Source organism: Vombatus ursinus, unplaced genomic scaffold (assembly GCF_900497805.2).
Source record: "Vombatus ursinus unplaced genomic scaffold, bare-nosed wombat genome assembly UNPS02014874.1, whole genome shotgun sequence".
NCBI classification, from domain to species: domain Eukaryota; kingdom Metazoa; phylum Chordata; class Mammalia; order Diprotodontia; family Vombatidae; genus Vombatus; species Vombatus ursinus.
In genome coordinates, this window is record NW_020954652.1 from 1,044,613 (window position 1) to 1,066,829 (window position 22,217).

Here is a 22,217-nt window from a genome sequence, read left to right on the forward strand (position 1 = left end):
CCAGCCCACGCTTGGGGGTTGAGGGGAGGCGGGCGCACACCCCGCCTCCGCCGGCCCGGATTGGCCATTGCCGCCGGCTCCGCCCCCAGAGGAGGGTCCGGGCGGCCTCTCAGGGCTCCCTCTTCCCGCCCGGGGCCGGGAGGTGGCGCCCCCGCCCCCGCTGTCAGTAGTCGCGCGACTGCGCGCTCCCTCTTCCAAGGCCGGCTGAGTGAGGGGCCGTGGAGGCTGCCCGAGCGGCCGCCGCCCTCTTGCCCCGGCCCCGGCCCGAGCTCCACCATGTTCCGGCGGATCTTGCAGCGGGTAAGAGCCGAGGGCTGTCGCCGCGGCGGGCCCTGCGGCCGGCTTGTCACTCTTCGGGGTTAGGCCTCAGAGCCGGGGGGGGGTGGGGTGTGGGGGTCGCGCGCCCTCTGAGGTGTGAGGGGGAGGGGCGGGGCGGGGGCGCACGCGCTGTGGGGTGTGTTGGTGGCGGTCGCGGGGCGCCCCCCGGACCCCCTTCCCCACGGCGGCCGTTACAGCTGCTGTATTTACTACGGTGTCATTGAGAACGTGGCGGCCGGAGCCGGGGGGGGGGGAGAGGGAGATGGGGGGATGGAGGAGGGGCGGGGTCTCGCCCTGCCCCGCCCCCCGCTGACCTTTGGGCTGTCGACCCAGAGCGACCCCGCGGGCGTCCCCCCTCCCCGGACACCCGCCGCCTCCCTCGGGAAAGGACACGTGGGTGGCCGGAGCGGCCGTGACAGCCGGGGCGATGGCCGCGGGACCTCGGGGCGCCCTTCCCGGGGCCCTAGTGGCCCTCATTCCGGGAGCCCCACGTGCTCCTTCCTCTCTCCCCGCGGCCCTGGCCGCTGCCCTGTCATTGCAAGCCGAGGTCCTCCAGATACTCAGCTGTCACCCCGGGCCCGGGACGTCGTCTCCACCAACTCTCCTGCCTTGCTTCTGTGTCCCCGGAGCTTGGCATACAGGAGGCGCTTACTGAATGTGTGCGGACTTGTTCGGTTCCTTCATTCCCCCGCCCCCTCTCCCCAGACCTTGGGGAGGCGTGTCACAACCTCGACGGGAGAAAAATGGGAGCCGAAAGCCTTACTGGGCCGTTCAGAGGACAAAAGAAGTACAGGATTGAAATCCGTGATTGTGCAGCTAGGGTGGCTACCAAAGAGAGTTGAGTCATCCAGTATAGGGAAAAGGGAGTGTTCGAGTTTCTCCCCAGCTGGCTTGCGATGTCAGTGTCATGTAAAACTTAGTCACTTATCGAGGGGAAGTATAATAACTAATGCGTTCAAATTTGAGAGTTTCCTATACTCTTTAAAAAAAAAAAAGATTAGTTCAGATATTCCGGAGGGCTCGAACCCCTTTTATTTTTGAGAAAGGATTCTAATAATAACAAGGGTATGTCCTATCTGTTCAACAGTAAAGACATCTGTGTATAATTTACTTGTAATATTTAACTAATTTTCAGGAACCGGTTGTCTTATGCCTCAGATTTTTTTTTCTTTTGTTATTTCTGTAGCTGAAAATTAGTTGGCTTGAAGTCTTTGTAAATGTTTATGGTGAAAAGAAAGTGTTTAGGAACTTAAAGGTACCCTCTGAAAGGTATGTTGAGAGAGCTGCCAGAAAAATCGGGATACTTTGAAGTGGTGCTGGTTGATAATGTTAGGAATTAAGGTTAGGCAAATGTATTGGTTTTTCTTTGTCCATAGGAAGAAATAAATAGTTTTGGAAATTCCAAAGGAAAACAAGAAATTGGGATTAATTTATGTAAGCAGATAAGATATTTTGTGGAGCTATCAGAACAGGAGGAACGAACCTGATGACATCTTTAGATGTTAGTTACAGGTATTTCCATTGTGAACTTAAAGTTTCCACAGCTAGCTATTACACTTTGATTAAAATGTAACCCTCCTGTAATTTAAAACTTAAGGACATTTTAAATCGTCATAGAAACAATCATTTTTTTTAACTGCTTGAATTCTTTTGAATAAGAAGACAATAATTATAATACAATTAGTGTTTACATTTTTTAAGCTCTACGCTTAGTATTTACAAACAGGTATAACTTCAATCTTTAAATTGCATAACATGGCAGCATTTTAATTTCACCCCACCCTGACAACCTGTTATTTCTCATCAGAAATAGTAAGACATTAGCCAAACTGAAGAGTCAGTGCGTGGTTTAGCCAATATATTGGGAATGGTCCACATACTTTAAAACTGTGTTATGCATCATTTAGTATTGTGGTCTTTGATGACTTTTTCCACTTCAGTCACAATTGTTCTTTTCTCTGGAAAAGTGCTTTTTAAGTAGCATTTTTAAAAGAAGAAATAAATCTTGTGTTTACTATTATTTATAACTTTGAACCTAACCCCAAAAAGTACTAAAAGGGGATGGGATCTAGTGCTGGAAGGGACCTTAAAGGGCATTTAGTCCATACTCTCATTTTACTAATTAGGGAACTGAGGCCTAGAAAAGTTTAAGTGACTTCTCTTGAAATTACCCAGCTCTAGGAAGTGACTTATCTGGGATAATGCCAGTCAAGCATACAGGTAGTTGAGCTTCAGTCTAATACTGAATTTTATTATTGAAGTTTTAACAAAATTATATCGAATCATAGAATCATGGATCTAGAGCTGTAAAGGTCTTTAGAAAGATCCAGCTTCCTTCCTTTATAGATGAGGTGATGAAGTAGAAAGTGGCCTACTTGGGATTCAAATTCAAGTCTTACGACTCTAGGTTCAGCATTCTTTTCTACTACACCATGCTGCTTCCCTAAATGTACCTTTTAAAGGGATTAAGATCCTGCCCCCCCCCCCCCAAACTACTGTGTTACCTATCCAGAGCCCTAGTTAAGTCATAGTTGCATCTCACCCATCTAGTCTGAGTGATACCTGTGAGGTTCAGTTTGCCTCCTTGTGTTTAGGGCCTCTAGTTCAAGTCCTTTACAGAAGGCTCAGAACTTTACCAGGTAGCTAGCCCTCCATTTTCTATCAGTAACTCTGCCTGGTTTCCTACTACATTATGCTCAAATGTGGGGTGCAATTGTTGGCACTTCCTCCCTTTAAAGAGCTCACGTTCTGATAGGGATATAAAACATGTTAGTTGATAAATATAGGATATTTTCAAAATAAATACATTGATTGAGGGGGTATTAACACTTGGCAGAATCAAGAAAGTCCTCTTGAGGTAGGTAATACTGTGAGCTGAGCCTTGAAGGGAGCTGCTAGTTTCAAGAGATGGAGATGAGGAAAGAGAACATTTCAGACATGAGGGACAACTTGTACCACGGCCTGGATGCAAGAGATTTAGTGTTTTGTATGGACAATATCAACTGGCTGGTTTAGATTGTAGAGTGCATGAGGGGTACAATATGTAATCAGCCCTGAAAGGTAGTTGGGAGCCAGATTGTCAAGGGTTCTAAATGCTAAACAGAAAAGTTTGTTCATAATTTTATGCTAGAAACAATAGGAAAACACTGAAGCTTCTTGAGTACAGGAGTGACATGGCCAGACCTGTAATTTAGGAATATTGATGGGGTGTGGGCTCTGGACCTCTTCCTCCCCCCCCCTTGAACTTTCCCCTTGAATTGTCCTTTCATTGTGGCGCCCTGGACCTCAGCCCAACTAATTCTCTGTTACCTCTGGACTATCCCCAGGCTATTCGCCACTCCTTATTCCCATCCAAATCTTCCCACAATCTTTTTCCCTATAAAAAAACCTCAGGCTTGTCTCTATCAAATGCACAGACTCACTGGGAATCTCATCCATCCCAACCAGTGCTTACTAAACTACTTGCACTGAAGAAGGCTTGAGTGGTCCAATTCTTTCGAGGCAGACCCACGCCCTTTGCTCTTGCATTTTGGGGGTTCCCAGGACCCCTAGACCACAACAATATCAGTTGAGCCACAGTGTGTAGGATACATTGATGGAGAAGAGAGAGAATGAAGGCAAGGGGTCCCAATTAGGAGATTGTTGAATAGTCTAGGATAGAGGTTTAGGGAGGTTGTGGTGTGAGTAGATTGAAGGGGACAGATATGAGAAATGTTAAGGGGGTAGAGAATGAGTGAAAATGAGTAATCAAGGAAGATTTCTAGGTTGTGAACCTCTCTAGAAGGCCAGTTCTTGAACTCTCAAACTCAGAAATTCCACTTTCTTGATCTCTCTACTATGTTTGACTGTGATTACCATCTCCTCCATTCCCAATATATTGGCTAAACCACTCACTGACTCTTCAGTTTGGCTAATGTCTTATTATTTCTGATGAGAAATAACAGGTTGTCAGGGTGGGGTGAAATTAAAATGCTGCCATGTTATTCAATTTAAAGATTGTGATCGTTAGGTATGAAAGTGGAGTATAAGAGTGTAGAGAATTTTTTCTAGGAGTGTGGCTGTGAAAGGAAGGATGATTGCTTTGAGGAATGAAGGGATCAAGTGAAGATTCATTAAAGATGAGGAGATCCGAGTATGTTTGCAAGCAGCATTGGTAAGAGCCAGTGGATCAGGATAGGTTGAAAATGAGGGAGAGAAGGAATTACCAAAGGGGCAAGCCCTTGGGGCGTATAGGACAGGGATGGGATTGAGGGTACAAGTAGAGGGGACAAGGACGTTGGCAAAGAGAAGGACCACCTCATCCTGAGACTGGGCCACAAAGGAGATGATTGGGGAGGATGTTAAAGTGATTTGAAGTATGGAACTAAGGAGGAAAGGGAACCCTGGATGTTTCAGTGAAGTATGTGAGGTGAGATTCTTTGCTGAGAGGAAGCAGGGAGGTGGTTTGAAAAAAAAAGTTTTGGAAAAGTTCCTTTGGAGAGTGAGATAGTGTTTATCAGGGAAGGGTAAAATCATTGGTGTGCGGCAGGGTGGACCCAGTTGAAATTGGGTAAAACCCAGTCAGCATAGTTACGTGATTCTAGGTATTCTGCAGGATAGGAACAAGCAGATAATGGTGTTAGGTTAAAAAATAATACTAATACTGTGCTCCATGTTGTAGGCACAAGCCTGCCAGAAACAATTTTTAATTAATTTATGATTGTTCAAATCTAATCTTAACCTCTTACCTTCCAGCTTCTGACCTTCTGGCCACCAAAACTGTTACCAATCCAATGGCCTTTTTTCTATCCTTATTCTCTTTTATCACTCTGCAGCCTTAGATACGTGTTGATCAGTTTGTCTCATGGGCTGCCTCCTACCTTTCTGATTGCTCCTTCTTGGCCCCCCTTCTGGATCCTCCTCCAGATCTTGCCCTGGAATAATAGGGGTCCCTCAGGGTCCTGTCCTAGGTCTTTTTCTCTCCTCCGTCTATACTATTTCACTTGGTGGTCTCATCAGCTTCCATGAATTTAATTATTGTCTCTATGCTGATGACTCCTAAATCTTCCTCTCCTGCTCCATACTTTCTGCTGACCTCCCATCTCACATCTCCAACTGCTTTTCAGACATCTCAAACTGGATGTTCAGCAGTCCTCTTAAACTCAGTATGTCCAAATGGGAACTCGTTATTCTTTCTCCATAGACCCTCCCTGCCTCCTGCCTTCCATATTACTGAACAAGCAACACCATCCTCCTAGTCCCTCAGGCTCACAAAGATTTTACCTTTGTGACATCTTTCTAATGTTCCCCCCCCCCACACACACACTCTATCACCACTCTAGGGCAGGCCTTTCTCACCTCATGGTGGATTACTGCATTAGCTGCTGGTGAATCTGCATGCTTTCTCTGCCCACTCCACTCCATCTTCCATTCAGCCACTAAAGAGATTTTCTTAAAGCACAGGTCCAACTAAGTCACCTTCTTGCTCATAAACTTCAGTGACTCCCTGTTGCTTCCAGGATCAAATACAAAATGCTGTTTGTCCTTCAGAGCCCTTCAGTGACTACCCTTCTACCTTTCCAGTCTTCTTATGCCTTACTCTCTCCCTCTCCCCTCCTCCTTTGCTTGGAATGCTCTCCCTCCAGGCCTGTCTACTTACTTCTCTGACCTTTCTTTAAGTCTCAACTAAAATCCCTTCTTTTATTGGAATCTATCCTCAACCCCTTTTAATTCTAGTGCCTTCTAATGCCTTTATTATTTCCTATTTATCCCATGTAAGGCTTGTTTTGTATCCATTTGTTTTGCATGTTATCTCTCTCTTTAGGTAGCCTAGCCTGGCACTTACTTGGTGCTTAATAAATGTTTGTTGATTCATCTCTCCAAGGTAGGACATTGTGAAGTCACATTTTGTAAGATTTTTGAACAATAATTTCATACTGATAAAAAAAGTCACACAGGTCAAAATAAGGAAATAGTTGACATTTTGCTTCATAAAAGAGAACAGAAGTCACCTAATCTTTCAGCACATGTACCCATGCAGAATCATTCCTGCAACCACTTGATCCCTCCTTTACCATTTCTCTCCCTGATCTTTCCTTCTGGCTGGTCAGAGGTGGACTAAGATGTTTCCAAGAATTGAAGTCTAAAAGACTTCTTCCTTCTATTAAATAGATCTTTTATCTTTGCAGTGCCTGGGGGAAGGCAAATGACCTTAACAAGAGAGATATTTCTCAGTTTTAATCAAGTTACTAGTACCCTTAGTCTCTTTTCAGAGGCCTTAGCTTTCATTCTTGACCTTTTACTTATATTCTTAAAGGATAAAGATTAGGGAATAAGGCAGCAGTTCTCAGTCATTTTGACCGGGTACAGGCTGTGGAAACCCCCCCTTGAACTCGCCTTGAATTTTCCCACTTGATCAAGTCTCTGGCTTTTGCCTGAGTCATTGATCCTTCTCTGTTCCCTTTCTTTGTCTGCACCCGGCCCCACCCTAGACCTTCAGTCCCAGATCTTTTTTTTTTTCCACTCTGATCTTATCAAGACCCCATTTCTCCCTGGGCCGCATGGTCCAGGTCCCTGGCGTTCTCTGCCCTTCTCTGTAACATCATAGTCATCCCAGACTATTGGCCACTCCCATCAAGATCCTCCCTAGACCCCGTCTCCCAGTCACTGCATACTATTGGACACTCCTAGATCCCTCCCACTGTCTTTCTATATATAAGATCCATCTTGGCTTCCATTGGGGTGCTCAGATTCTTAAAATCTGGCCAATGACTCAGGTTGAATCTAGCCCACTTGTCAATATGAGTGTCACAAATGTTCACATTCCTTAATAGGATGACCAATATGGTAGATCTTTTTAATTTTTTTTTTTAGGCAATTGGGGTTAAGTGACTTGCCCAGGGTCACACAGCTAGTAAGTGTGAAGTGTTTGGTCTGAGGTCGGATTTGAACCCAGGTTCTCCTGACTTCAGGGCTGGTGCTCTATCCACTGTACCACCTAGGTGCCCCTAATATGGTAGATCTTTAATAAAATTTGTCTTCGACTGAAAGAAGGCTTGGGTCGAATTCATTTGGGCAACACCCATTTGTTGCTATTTTGGGGTCCCAGCACCCCTAAACATCAACAGTTTTAGTCTCAGAATTCTTTTACGCTCTTAAAAATTATTAGGAGCTTTTGTTTATGTGGGTTATGTCTATTGATATTTACTGTATGGTATTATCATGAAAATAGCTTTGACCTTGTGGACCCCCTGACCTGCCTGGGGAACATCTGATCCCCTAACCACACTTTGACAACTGCTGGTCTAGGGAAAGAAGAAAAGGATTTAGAGAAGATCGTTGTGTCTTGAGAAGTTTGATTTAGTAGTGATAAGGTTTTCTTTTTCTGGTAGGTCTGGAAAGGATCACTGGGGAAATATTTATTTCTTAATAAATTCTGTTGAAATTTTTGAAAAAGAGGCTTTAATATTGCTTCCATAGTGGGAGTTATTTGGGCTAAGTTATCTGGAAAGAGATGAGTGGTGATGGGACAAGAGAACAAAGGGTTTTATTTAGGATGAAGAACATTGTTAGCTGGTTAACTAAAGGTTTGAAATATTGAAAGGGGGAAAGTGAGACCAGAATAGCAAATTGCTTGGGAGAACTTGGAGGACTGGAGAGCCAGTTAGTGCTAGCTGTTGTCATCATCATCTTCATTTTTGTCATCATCATCATCATCATCATCATCATCATCATCATCAATCAGAGGAAATTCAGACTTATGAATTATGGAGCTAGAATCCTTGTGGTTGAGGAGATGAAGGACCGGACCTTTCCCTATGTGTGGCAGAAGTGGAGTGAAGGTACAAATAGAAGTTGCTGGGCAGCAAAAGTATTGGAGGGAACATTAGCATGTAAACGGATGTCGGTGGTTTTTCTTGAATCCTGAAAGTCCCTATGAAATTCAAGATTTTTTTCATAGTGGAAGTGACACAAAGTAAATTTGTTAAAAGAATTGGTAAGGCCTCTGCAGCATCTCTGGGACCCTGAGGTCTAATGGAACATTGATGATTTTTTTCTCTTTGCCTCAGGTGACTTAGCATTATTAATTTGTAAAGCTGCTGTTCTTTTTGTAGAGTTTCTTCAGCAAAGAATTTTTAATTGATTCATGAGTGTACAGCATTGTCTTTTATTTTTGTTGTGCTTTTACAGCTTACTTACTACAGCAATTTTATTAGCAACTCAAAGGCTGTGGGATGTTTTTTTTTTTTTTTAACCTCTCTTTCACCACCGCATAGCATAGCACAAAGACCCAGGGACATAGTAGACAAGAAATGGTAGTTGCTCTATATTCTTATTTGTTACTTACAACTGAGTTGTACGGTAGGTAATACAGGTATTCATTCCTCCTTTGAAGGCATAAGTGGTTTTTTGGAGCCATTTTACTGATGAGGAAGCTAAGAAAGTTAAGTAACTTGCCCAAGGGCATACAGCCTACTGTTAGAGGCAAAATTTGAGCTCAAGTTTTGAGATTCCAAGTTAAATTACGTAGTGCTCTTTACACTACAAATACATCATGCTTCTTTGGTACCTCAAAGAAATGTTCCTACCCACGAAAAAGATCAGCATTGTTTATGTTGAAAAGAATGTTCCTTCAGGATACTAAGACAGGCATGATATGCCGGAGGAGGGGTAGCATATTTTCCATGAGCATTACTTCCTTATTTCAAAGGGCATCAACTGGTCAAAACTGTTTTTGTTTGTTATTAGAAACAAAGGAGGACTTAATTATTCAGCAGTCATTTCTTAAGCACTTTGTGTCAGACCCTGGGGTACAAAGAAAGGCAAAAAATCTAGTCCTTGTCCTTAAGGTTCAGGGAAGGGTAGAGGTAGAGGATTCCATTCATGGAGTACAGCTGCTGTTAAAAAGATACAGATTGGGGAGATGCATTGTGGTGTGTAAGGAACAGTAAGAAAATCAGTGTCTCTGGATCATAGGGTATATGGAAGGAAGTAAAGTGTAAGTAGACTGGAAAGGTAGGAAGGGGCTATGGGGTGAAGGACTTTAAATTCCAAACAGATGATTTTAATATTTGATCCAGGAGGTAATAGGGAGCCACTGGTATGTATAGAGTAGGGGATGACATGATCAGACCTGTGCTTTAGGAAAGTCTCTTTGGTGGTTGAATGAAGGATATTTTAGAATGGAGAGAGGCCTGGGCAAGGGCCACCAGTAGAAGGCAATTGTCAAGCGTGAGGTGTTGAAGGCTTTCACCAGCATGATGACCTTATGAGTGGAGAGAAGGAGATGTATAAGAGAGATGTGAAGAGAGAAACAAGACTTGGCAACAGATTGTATATATGAAATGAATATAAATGAGGGGTTGAGGATGACTTTGAGGTTGCAGGCCTGTGTGGCTGGGACAATGGTGATACAGAAAATAGGAACTTGTGTGAGAAATGAAAGAGTTAAGTTTTCACATAAATAAATAAGAAATCAGCACTGACAGGCTGTCTTCCTCTGGGGGTAGTGATAACACAATTTTAGGCACATAATGTATGTTAAGGATGGGGCATATAAGGAAGATTGTAACCCAGAAGGATTAGGACCAATCCTGATCCAGAAGGGAAGGAGTTAGGCAATTACTAACTATAAAACTTGCTTTGGCTTCTTTTACACGTGCATTTTTTCCCCTTCCAAGGAGATGTGCCCGCTTCTTGTGAGAATCGAAAGCATACACTTCAGCCTCTTTAATAAAAAGTCTTTGAGACACCAGTCTTCGGAACTGAGTCTGGGGTCATCTTTATAACACTTCAGAAGAGGGTAAAGTTTGGGGGAGAGTCTGGGAAGAAGATAATGAGTTATGTTTTGAATACGTTGAGTTTGAGATACTAAACATCATCCAGTTTGAGATGTCAGAAGGCCATTGGTAATGCCAGACAGGAACTTAGGAGAGTGTATGTAGAGAAAATTGAACCAGTGGGAGCTGATCCCATCATCAAGTAAAATAGCATATAGAGAGAGAAGAGGCTCCAGGTCAGAGCTGCAGAATTAGAGTAAAACACACACACACACACACACTCGAAGAATGACTAACTATTAACTTGAGCTTCATGGAAATGAACTGATTGAAGATCCTGGTGGGGGGGGGATTAAAATGAGAAGTGGTCAGAGAGGAAGGAGGAAGAAACCTAGAGAGGCAAGAGTATTCAGGAGAAGGTGATTGACAGTGTGAAAGGCTACAGAGACATCAAGAAAAATGAGAATTGAGAAAAGGCCATTGTATTTTGCAATTAAGAGTTCATAGATAACCTTTTTTGATATATCTCCTATTCTTGCCTAATATTACCAAACAATGATAAAATATGCTTCAGAAAAATGTCTCAACTACTATGATGTCTGAGGTCCCTTCTAACTCTGATTCTTAGACTAAAACAACTTATTTTCTCCAAAAAGCAAAAAAAGGTCAATTTAAACAATTATTTTTTAAGTACCCTTTTCCCCCTTTCATTAAGTAACTTTTCCTCTTGGTTCTTCACTTTCCATATAAAATATGAATTTTCAGTGCAGAATGAATTTTCGGCTTGTAGACAATCTGTTGAAGTCTAGGGGTCTTGGGAACCCTGAAATGCAAGAGCAAAAGGGAGTGGGTCTGCTTGGAAAGAATTTGGCCATTCAAACCTTTCAGTCCAAGTAGTTTAGTAAAACACTGGTTGGGGTGGGCGAGATTCCTAGTGAGTCTGCAGTGTTTGTGGCGACAATACAAGTGGGCCAGATTTTAAAAATCCCAGCAGTTTTTTTCTTTGCTTTTTTTTTGGTGAGGCAGTCGGGGTTAAGTGACTTGCCCAGGGTCACACAGCTAGTGTCAAGTGTCTGAGGCTGGATTTGAACTCAAGTCCTCCTGACTCCAAGGCTGGAGCTCTATCCACTGCACCACTTAGCTGCCCCTAATCTGAGCAATTTAAGGGGGGCAAGATGGACACTTTTATATAGAAATACTGTGGAAAGATCTGGGTGGATCTAGGGGTTGCAAGTAGCCTGGGTGGTCTGGAGGTAACAGAGAAAGGGGTCTAGATGGGATTAAGGAGTGGCAAGTAGCCTGGGGTGGACCAAGTGCAGACAATGAGGGCCACAATGAAAGGCCAGTGAAAAGGATTATTGACTGGGAAGGGTGATGCCTCAGGCAAATGCCAGGAATCTGGGCCATGTGGGATCCAGGGCCTTTTAGGGGTCCATCATTAGTGCCTCATCAAATCACTTCAGCTTCAGAAATTCCTGTGTGGGGAGTTCCTCAGAATGAAGGGCGAATGAGTGAATTCTCTCTCAGCCCTCTTATGTTTAGCTAGGCAACTAAATGATGCAGTGGGTAGAGTGCTGGACTTAGAGTCAGGAATACCTGGGCTCAAATGCTGCTTCACCTGTTTAGGAGCTGTGTGACTGTGGGCAAGTCATTTAATCTCTGCTAGCCCCAGTTTCCTCATCTGTTAAATGGGGATAACCGTTTCTACCTCATAGAGTTATGAGGATTAAATGAGATAGCATACATAAAGCACTTTGCAAATCTTAAAGCTCTATGTAAATGCTAGTAGTAGAAGTTGTTGATATCATTATTATTTGGATTCTCAGATCCAAGAGAACCTTGTTCTGAATGTTTTAGGAGATCACTTGGATCATTATATTTTTAACCCACCTGGCAAATTTTTTCCTATGGCACCATCAGATTCCTTGTGCCATGGGCTCAGAAAACTAGGGATTTATTATATTTTCGGAGGGGGTTTGTTTTACTCTCTGTATTTACTTTATCACAATATTTGGCTAATTGTTTTTCTAGAAACTATCTTGAATCTGTTCTTTCTTTTTTTTTTTTTTAATAGCCTTTGCCTTGACCTAATCTGTCACTTCTGGAGAGAATTACTGCAACAAGGCTCCTAGCTGGTCTTCCTACGTCTAGTTTAAAAAAAAACAAACTCATGTATCATACTAACAGCTAAAATTAATATTAAAGCTTTCAGCATGTCAGCCTGCTGTTCAGGACCTATTCTACTCTCTGGCTGTTTGCCAGTGAGGCATTGTGGTGGAGTGGAAAAGGGAGCTGACCTGGAAATCAGAGCCCCCAACAGAGTCTTCGTTGTTGGTCCCTGGAAATACAGACTGGGATGGTGAGAATAAAGGTAGACTTGAGTGAGAAAAGACAATTTCAGATCTTGCATCAGACACAGCAGATGCATTGGGTGTGTGACCATGGCAAAGTCCCTCAATTTCTCTATTTCATCACTTTTCTCATCTCCACAGTAGAGAGAAAACTCTCCCCACCTTGCAGGGTTGTTGTGAGGAAAACATAAACCTTAAATGCAGGTATGAGTTACTCTTATCAGGTCTATACTTCACAGGCTAACATGATTTACAGCAGTTTCATTCTACCAACTTCACTATTTGTTACTCTGGCATTGATTCTCTGTTCATGATGTATTCATTTGTTTTGCATTTCCTACAAATAATTTACAAGGTTAATTACTCAACATGTATTCATAAGTCCCTTATAATGTGGACTCTGAAAAGGTTACAGTGACATAGGGTATAGTCTCTGTCCTTGAGGAACATACGATCTAATTGGGGAGGTAATTGGTATGTGTGTACAGATAAGCATACGTATATGAAAAATTGCTAATAATATAAAGAAGTAAATATGTACAAAATGAGTGGCACAGGAAGTAACTACCAGCAAAATTCAGAGGTAAAACACCATTTCTCCTTGAAATCTTACTGCATTGAGGAGATAGGATTTTTAATTAGGCCTTGAAGTATGGGTAGGATTTAGGACCAAGATGGAAGCTAATGGGGACATCAAAGGCTGGTGCAGTTGTTTTTTTTTTTTTTTTTTTAAAGATTGGGGAACTTGTTCTATCTTCAGAGGCAGAAGGGAAGAGCCATTGGAAAGGGCATAACTGAAGGTATTGGAGGAAGGCATAATTGAAGAAGCTAGGTTCCAGAGAAGAAGAGGAGTAAAATTTGGGGTACAAGAAAAAAATTTGATCTGGGAAATAAGGATGCCTTAATTTGAAAGAAGAGGGAAGAAAAATAAGTCTAGAGAAAGTGATATTTAGAGGAGAGAAAAATTTCATCTGATATCTTTTATCTTGTCAGTAAAGTAAAAGTTAGATTATCTGCTGAGTTGGGGATTGAGGAGAATGGAGAAAGTTTGGCATAACAGTTATAAGGAATGTAGGAATCCTTTTATTCATCTCCTTAGCAACCAGCATCAGGGGACCACTTAAAGTTAGTATGAATTTGTAGTGGTCTAGGCCAGCATGTCTCACATTTTTCTAGTTATTATTCCTTATGTCTAAATGTTTTCCTTTTCAGTATTATTCATTAATATTTAACTCTTTCAGACCTAGTTAAAAACATTTCCCTTCTTGACTGTGCTCTCCTGTCTCCATATTATCTGACCGTCTCCTTCCTCCTTTATTGCACTTTGTCATGATCCTGACTGACAGGATTCAAAAACCACTCACTCTTTATTCTCTCTATGTATTACCTTTGTTCTGGCTTTATATGTCTCCCTTCCAAATCTTTCTTATTGGGATTTCAGCTGTCATTGACTGTTACCCTTGAGTTTTTAGGTCCCTTTATAAGCAATCATTTTATGCCTTTTTATGCCTAGCCGTCCTGGGTGGCTGCCACCAACCATCTTATCTCCTTGTTAACTGGTTATTGAACACTCTTAGAGGAAGTCATGAAGTTGTGCTGGTAGGATCCGTTATAAATTAATGTCTTCAAGCCTCTGCTTGACCCTCATTATTACAAGGCCAACTTTTTAATCATCTCGTACCTGTTTCCTTTTTTATTCTTTATGGAAGCTGTTCTAAATTGACTCCACTATTTTCAAGTCTCCAACTCAATCTCTATTCCCCCCATACTCTGAAGATGACCTTAGTTCTTAGTTTAGCAGATTGTAGTATCTCAGACTGTGAATTCTTTTAATTTCCTTCTTCTACATCTTAAAAACTCTCTTTACACATCCTTGTTCTCTTCCTTTCTTTTCTTATTTTCTTTTACATAATTATTGCTTCTATTATTTGTTCTTTGACCCACTCATTATTTAATATTTCATTGTTAAGTCTCTATGTTGGCTGTGTGTCTTTTGTTTGCATTTGCTGAAGTGAACTATTTTTATTCATTGTGGTCTATAAAGGATTTACTGTTTCTGTCTTTTTTGCTGATGATTGCAACATGTCTGTGCCCTAATGCATAAGTTTTTATAAAAGTTCCATGTAATGTTGAAAAATATATTCTTTACCCATTTAGAAGATGAAATAAATCTTTTGGTTTTAGTTTCTTTTTGTTCAGATCTAAATTTTTTCCTTTGTTTATCTTTCTATTAGAGTTATCCTAAAGTAAGAGAGAGACATTGAAATTTCCTATCGCTTAAAAGAAAAGACATAATAAGCCTTCTTTTTTTTCAGTTAATATTTCAATTGATTATTGCATTTTACTCTCCTAGTGTTCATTTTCTCTCCCGTTTGCTTTGAAATCTCAGTGAATCAGTGCCCTTCCAACTCTTTTGGGTATTATTTGCTGTAATAAGTTCTGATCCCTTTTTTTGGAGTGGTCTAGGTACCAAGTCCCTGCTGATTATACCCATTGTGAAGTCCCATCTCCCTTTATAGAATCTTTCTTCTTTCATGGGAGCATTCATCAGTGGGACCCACTCACCACTGAAACAAGATTCCCCCTTTATTCTCCCTAAAGAAAAAGGTGGTTCTTTTAGCCCCAGTCTCAGACTTTGATTTCATACCCTTCCATCTCTTCTGAGATTGCTTTACTTATTATCTTCCTAATCTTGAATCTCTCCTCAAAGACTTCCTTTCCCAGCAGTATTTTCAGGACTTTTTCCTCCTATCCTAAAACAGTCACTCAGGTGACAGTCCACTGCCAGACTTTTCAAAGATTACATTTGTTGCCTCTTAACTCTTCAAGACCTGCTTACTCCTCAGTGCTTTACCTCTGGATTTCTTTTTTTCTTGAAACCTTAGAGTCATGTCTTACCCTTCTACCTTAAGACCACCTTCCATTGCCACTGGTCCTCAAGACCTTCATTTCTACCTCTGCAAGATCTAGCACAATGCCTTTCCTGTGGCTACCGCTCCATTTTAGGTTCTCATTGTCTCCTGGCTGGATTATTGTAATAGCCTTCTGACTTTTCTTCCTGTTGTCAATCTTTCCATCGTTCAGTTAATCATAAATCTCTGTGTTTGTGCCTTTGTGTGTGTATACATACCTGGATGTAACACACACACACACACACACACACACACACACACACACACAGAATTGCCCTTAGTGTGTTCCAGATAATTCAGTTTACTAAATAAATGGCTTCCGAATAAACAATGTATAATTCTTACTTTTGAGTAATCACTTCCTAAATAGACAGCCTTAATTATGTCTCTTCCCTACTAAAAAACTTTTAGTAGGTGGCTCCCCATCGCATGCTCAGTAAATCCAGATTTCTTTACCTGGCTTCTTAAAATCTGACTCTAACTTTTCTCACATTACTGCCTTTTTTACTATGTTTTTCTGGCACTTCATGCTCTTTTCCATCTTTGAATATGTTCAACTCTTTGGTAGAATGTAAACTCAGGTCCTTCTGACTCAAAGTAATAACTATACATTATTTATATGAAAGCCATTTATTTAAGTAAACTCAATTATCTGGAACACACTAACAGCTGAGAAGTAAACAAAAGGCCAGTGAGTGAACAAAATAGATGTCATTGTACTGTACTCCTTGATGATCTTGTTAGACTCACATTTAGAGAACATTTATTCTTATTTTAGACACAATTCTAATAAACTTGATTAGCTGGGTTCCCAGTTGACAGCAGATTAGAAGCTTTCACTCATACATTTATTCATTTGATAAACATTAAGTGGTAAGAGATGGGTTTAACATTTGGAGAAGTGATGTTAGAGACCGGTGAAGTTATAGCTGACAACTTGACATTAAGGGAACAGATAGAATACAAATAACCAGAACTCACTTTTACCTGTTTGTAGCCATTTACTATGGGGGCAAATAGTACTATGTGCTCAGTGGCTTCTGAAGTTCTCTCTCATTGCATTATAACAAATAAGTATTTATAACTATGACACTGAGTCCTTTAGAAAAAAGTGAATTATTTCATTATGTTTAAGAAGGCAAAAAAATGAGTAATGGATTTTAGAAAGTTTTTTTTTTAATTCTGCTTAATGAAATCATACTTAACATCTCTAAAAAAGGAGAAAAAAGATCACTTTTTCCTTAAGTGATCCCAGATAAACAGAATGGTGTTATTTAAATAAATAGTTTTTCCATTAGTATTCACAAAAGACTTTGGAAAGTAATTGGATTAGAGTATCAATTTGAATATGACCAGACAGTTTTAATCAATTTTAACTATATAGTTTGTTTATACTTTTTATTTATCAAGAGAACACTTATTAAATGCTCTTTATAGTTCTTTTAGTTCAACTTTCACAATAACTTTTCCTTAAAGAGATGAAAATAACTGAGATGTCAGATTAATAGTTCAACTTCATAAACTTATAAAGCTGTATAAGGCAGATTTCAGAAAAACCTGGAAATACTTACATGAACTGATGCTGAGTGAAGTGAGCAGCAGAACCTGGAGAACATTGTATGTAGTAACAGCAACATTGTGCAATGATCAACTATGATAGACTTGGCTCTTCTTACCAATACAATGATCCAAGACAGTTCCAGAAGACTTGTGATGGAAAATGTTATCTGCATCCAGAGAAAGAATTATGGAGTCTGAATGCAGATCAAAGCATATTATTTTCATTTTTTGTTTTTTTTTCTTTTTCATGATTTTTCCCTTTTGTTCTGATTCTTCTTTCACAACATGACTAATGTGGAAATATGTTTCACATTATTGTACATGTATAACCTGTATCAGATTGCTTGCTGTTATGGGGAGGGGGGAGGGCACGGAGGGAGAAAAATTTGGAATTCAGAATCTTACAAAAATGAATGTTGAAAGCTATCTTTGCATGTAATTGGAAGAAAATAAAATACTATTAAGTGCAAAAAAGAAAAAAGAAGTGGCCTTTGGTGAACATTTTGGGGCTTGGTTCTGTTTCTAAATAAACAAATTTATTTCAATTAAAAAAGTGTAAATATGTTGCCAGTAAGAAAAAAAAACCTGCATAAAACATTAGGTATCACACCATAATACACTAAGTAGCGTTAGGATTCAATAGTATTAAATGTGTATGGATGTAGTGGCCTTTTTAAATGAGCAGGTACCATTGCCAACTCAAAGACAGTCACTACATATTTTCATAACTAAAGAACTTTTCTTAATCATAGAATTTAAAATTATATATTATGGCCCCTCATATTTTACTTTTAAGAATAACGGTTTGTGGAGCAGCTAGGTGGCGCAGTGAATAGAGCATTGGCCCTGAAGTCAGAAGGACCTGAGTTCAAATGTGGCCTCAAACCAAACACTTTACACTTGCTAGCTGTGTGACCCTGGGCAAGTCACTTAACCCCAGTTGCCTAAAAAAAAAGAAAAAAAAAAGAATAACAGTTTGTGACTAATTAGTTAGGAGCAGAAATGCATTGAGATAGCTCAGTGGATAGAGTGCTAGATCTGGAATCAGAAAGACCTGAGTTCACATTCAGCTTCAGACACTCAGAAGGCACTTAACCTTTCTGTACCTCAGTTTCCTTATCTGTAAAATAGGGATAATAATAATACCTACCTCCAAGGGTTGTTGTGAAGATAAAATGAGAATAATTGCAAAGCACTTTGCAAATCTTAAAGTACTGTATGGTTGTTGTTATGTGGGTATGAATTCTGCTTTCTAATATTTCAGGTACTAATGTAATGGAATTGCCTCATTATTAGGATGGATGGTTTCTGGTTCCAGAAATATAGAAAAACTAAAAAAATTGAATTTATTATGTAGTGAGAAAATTAGGATAAAGACTGGAGGAAGAGGTAGGAGAAAAAAAGCTAGGAGTGTGAGGTGATAGAAAAGAGGAAGAAAAGAGGAAACAGGAAGGTATACCTTTAGAAACTTGTATTGTTTGGGTTGTTGATTGTTCTGTATGTACATGTCTGGCTACCCAGTGAGACAGAGTTCTTGAAGGCAGGGGCTGTATACCTCTTATATTGTTTCTGCATTCTGTCCAAAATGTTGCATTCATTATAGGGCCCTTTATAAATACTAGTTGGATTGAATTAAGTGGAGGAAAAAAATTCTGTTTTTTATCAATAGGCCTTTAAAGAATGCTATATGCACACATTTCAGTTTGATTTAAATTGGAGTTTTCAGAAATTGATTTAATTTGATATTTTGGTTCTTTAGAGTTACAAATATGACTAACATTTAAAATTCTTTTTCTCTAGTATTTGTTCAAAATTTGTTTTTAAAAAAACAACTGAGATTGCTTCTTTTTCAGCGGACAAGGCTATTATTTTCCTTCAGTCCTAGAATATGAGTTGCTTTGCTTTTACATGACATAATCTTCATATTTTCCACATCTGTTTCAGTGATCATTGGTTTTGGAAGTCTAAAATATTTGCAAGTTCATAGTGATGCAAAATATTCCATTGAATCTGGCTCATCTTGCCTGTTAGACTAACATTAAGTGTTCTTGTAGTTTTCCTGTCTTAATGTGTTAAAAGCCATATGGTTCTGATTATTATGTGAAACAATTTTACTTACACTGCTTCTTTACCTGTATTTTCCTGTAATTGTTATCTTTGTTACCCACATTTTATTGTTACATTGTGTTTGCTAACTAATGACAAATTACTTTATTCTTCTGAGTCTTAGTTTCTTTATATGTAAAATGGTGATAATAACTACCTCAGAAAAATATAAAGTAAAGAAATAGTAACCATTGAGATAATAGGTCTGGAAGGCCTCTGAACATATAAGTTGTACGCTACTATAAAGTGGCAACAGTAGGAACTTGTTAAATATTTGTTAAATATGATAGAATTATCATTTAATTGAATTTATTTTATTGCTTCCTTTAAAGTATTTTTGGGTAGAGTAGTGAAACTTGGGATTGGAGGTAGAAAGAGTGCTGCCCTTTAAAGGTTGCTAGGATTGGAAAATGGATTGGATTTGATTTGCCTTTAAAACATTTAGTTATAGCTTTTCATATTGAAAATGTTTTTTTTTCTCACTGAATATTTTTAGATGTTCATATGATTTTAAAAATTTCGGACTAAAAACTGTGACATCTGTGATTTCCTCTTTATCTTTGTATTTTTTAAAACCTTACCTTTTTTCCATTCAAAATTTTGTATTTTGCTTTTTCCATGTATGCTGTTACTCTTTACCAATCTTGGAAGCTTCTCATTCCTCTAAGGTTAATCACAGAATCACAGATTCTGAATTAGAAGAGTCTTTGGAGACAGTTTAATACAATCCCTATCTGAACAAGAACTCTTTATAGTGCATCCAAAAGGTATCCAGTCTTTGTTTTCAAGACTTCTGCTTGAGCATTCCCTGAATTTCTCATTTTTTCTCAAGGTGGTCTCTAAGATATTCCCACAACACTATTATTATCTATTTCTCCTACAGTTAAACTTAATCCAGAGACATTCCACCATTCTTTCCTTAAGTGTGGAAATGTAAGAACCAGAGAATATAGCTTCTTAATATAGAATTCTGTTCATCCCCCCTTTATCTAGTTAGTGGCAGAAATGGGGTGAGTTTTTAATAAGATTTACCCTTTCAGGAACCATATAGCAGCCATGGGTCCCATCCCATTAATTTTCACTGTCTGTGTGCCTTCATTAATTTTATTCCTCTCTTACCTTGAAGTCCCCTTTTTCTTCCTATTCAATTATTTAAATTCTACTAATCTTTCAAGACCCAGCTCAAGTCCCATCTAATGTACAAAGCCTTTCCCAATCAATAATCAATAAAAGTACACTTTCAGTAAATATCACATGGTCTTACATTTATTAAGTCCCTCTCATTTTTCATGTATACTAGTTGTTTGGTCTCTAGTTAGATTGTAAACTTCTTAAGGACTGTATCTTTCTTTTTCAAAAACTTTTCATCATCTTTTGTTTTTGTCACTTTCATTTTCACATATAGCTGCCTCTACCTTCCTACCCAGCAAGCCATTACTTTTTAACAAAGATGAAAAAATAAAAAGGGGGAAAAAAGCAGCTCCTCCAAACAAACCAGCATTTTACCTGTGCCTGGCAGTCATCCATGCCATGTGCCACACTCTACAAAGAAGGAAGGGAGGTGCATTTTCTTATCTCTTCTTTGGGGCCAAACTCAGTTTTTACATAGTATTTTTGTTTTTTTTTCTTGCTCTTTCCTTTCCTGTTGTTGTAATCATTGTTTCTGTTGTTTTCCTGTCTTTGCTTACGTCATTCTTCATCATTTCATGTCCTCTGTGTTGTTGTAATTGTGTCTATTGTTTTCCTGACTTTGCCTACTTTACTCTTCATCATTTCATGTCTTCCCATGCTTCTCTGAATTGTTTATATTCATCATTTCTTATGGCACAGTAATTCTTTTGCCTCATTTTAGTATATGCTTAGACATGGAATGGTAAGGTCACAGGAAATGGATATTTAGTCATTTTTGAAGCATAATTCCAAATCACTTTCCAGAATGTTGGGAACCTTTCACAACTCCACTAATGCATACAGTGTACCTGACTTTTGTTAGCCCCTCTTACTTTTATTTTTGCTTATATTTTGCCAGTTTGAGTTGAAACCTCCAGAGTTGTTTTGGTTTGCATTTCTGTTGTTAATGATTTGAAGCAATCTTTCATATGTTGTTAGTAGTTGGCAATTCTTTTTGAGAACTATCTGTTCCCCTCCTTTGACCACTTGATCCATTAGAGCAGTGGTTCTTAACCTGGGGTCCCTGGATTTTAAGGGGTCTGTTGATAAATTTTGGAGAGTCCATGAACTTGAATGGAAAAAAAATGACATCTTTATCTTCATTAACCTCTAACTCTGTGACTCATTGCTTAGGTTTTGATGTCTACTTTTCCTCCTCTGCCCCTAGGACAAACAGTAAGAACCTCTAACTGAAATCTCATATTTCCTTCAGTAGTGAATTTTTAAAAATTCTGATGAATGTGGTTGGTTTTACCAGATTGCCAGAGTGGTCCATGACTTAGAAAAGGTTGGGACCCTTGCATTAGAGAAGGACTTTTGGACTTATTATTTTGTTAGTTCATTCTGTGTTTTTTATATCAGTGGATCTTTGTCTTTTTTGTTCAGTTCAACAAATATTTACTAAGTGCCTACTTTATACAAAGCCTGTGGTAGTCACTAGGGATAGATTTTTTTTAGAATTCATATTAAATTTAAGAAAGAAGTAGCAAAAACTACCCCATTTTTCATCCTTTTCTGAATTTTGTTTATTTTTCCATTGAAATTTTTTGTTGCTTTTTTCTTTTTACTTTTTTTTTTCTTTTTTCTTCATTATCCACTAACTCATCCTCTCCAGTCTCCCAAATAGAAGCCTTCTCTGGTTACATATTAAGTATAGTCAAGCAAAGCAAATGAGCACATTGGCAGTTTCTGAAAATCTGTCTCATTCTAGGCCTGTAGTGTCTATTCCTTCCATGCCAAAGGTGGGAGGCATGCTTCATCTTCGGTCTTTTAAAGTGTTTGATTGATGCATTGATCAATGTTCAGAATTCTTTCAAAGTTTTTATCTCATATTATTGTGGTCATTTAATTTTTTTTGAGTGATTATTACTTATTTTACTCTATTCATGCAAGTTTTTCTTACCTTTTTTGTGACATAGGTAGGATTCAATAGAGGAGGAGAGTGCATTCCAGATATAGCTTAGCATTTATAAAGAGTCTGCAAATGTCCCAGGCACTGTGCTAAGTGCTTTACAAATATTATATTACTTGATCCTCACAGC

General features: G+C 39.4%; 1 protein-coding gene across 1 annotated transcript in view; it reads left to right on the forward strand.

Moving 5' to 3' along the window:
- Positions 1-226: 226 nt before the first annotated feature.
- Positions 227-22,217, forward strand: part of EEA1 (early endosome antigen 1) — a 112,785-nt gene continuing 90,794 nt past the window's right edge. The window contains exon 1 of the mRNA XM_027842456.1: positions 227-300. Within this exon, the coding sequence (XP_027698257.1) occupies positions 277-300 (24 nt within the window). The 5' untranslated portion in view covers positions 227-276. The remainder of the gene's footprint in view (positions 301-22,217) is intronic.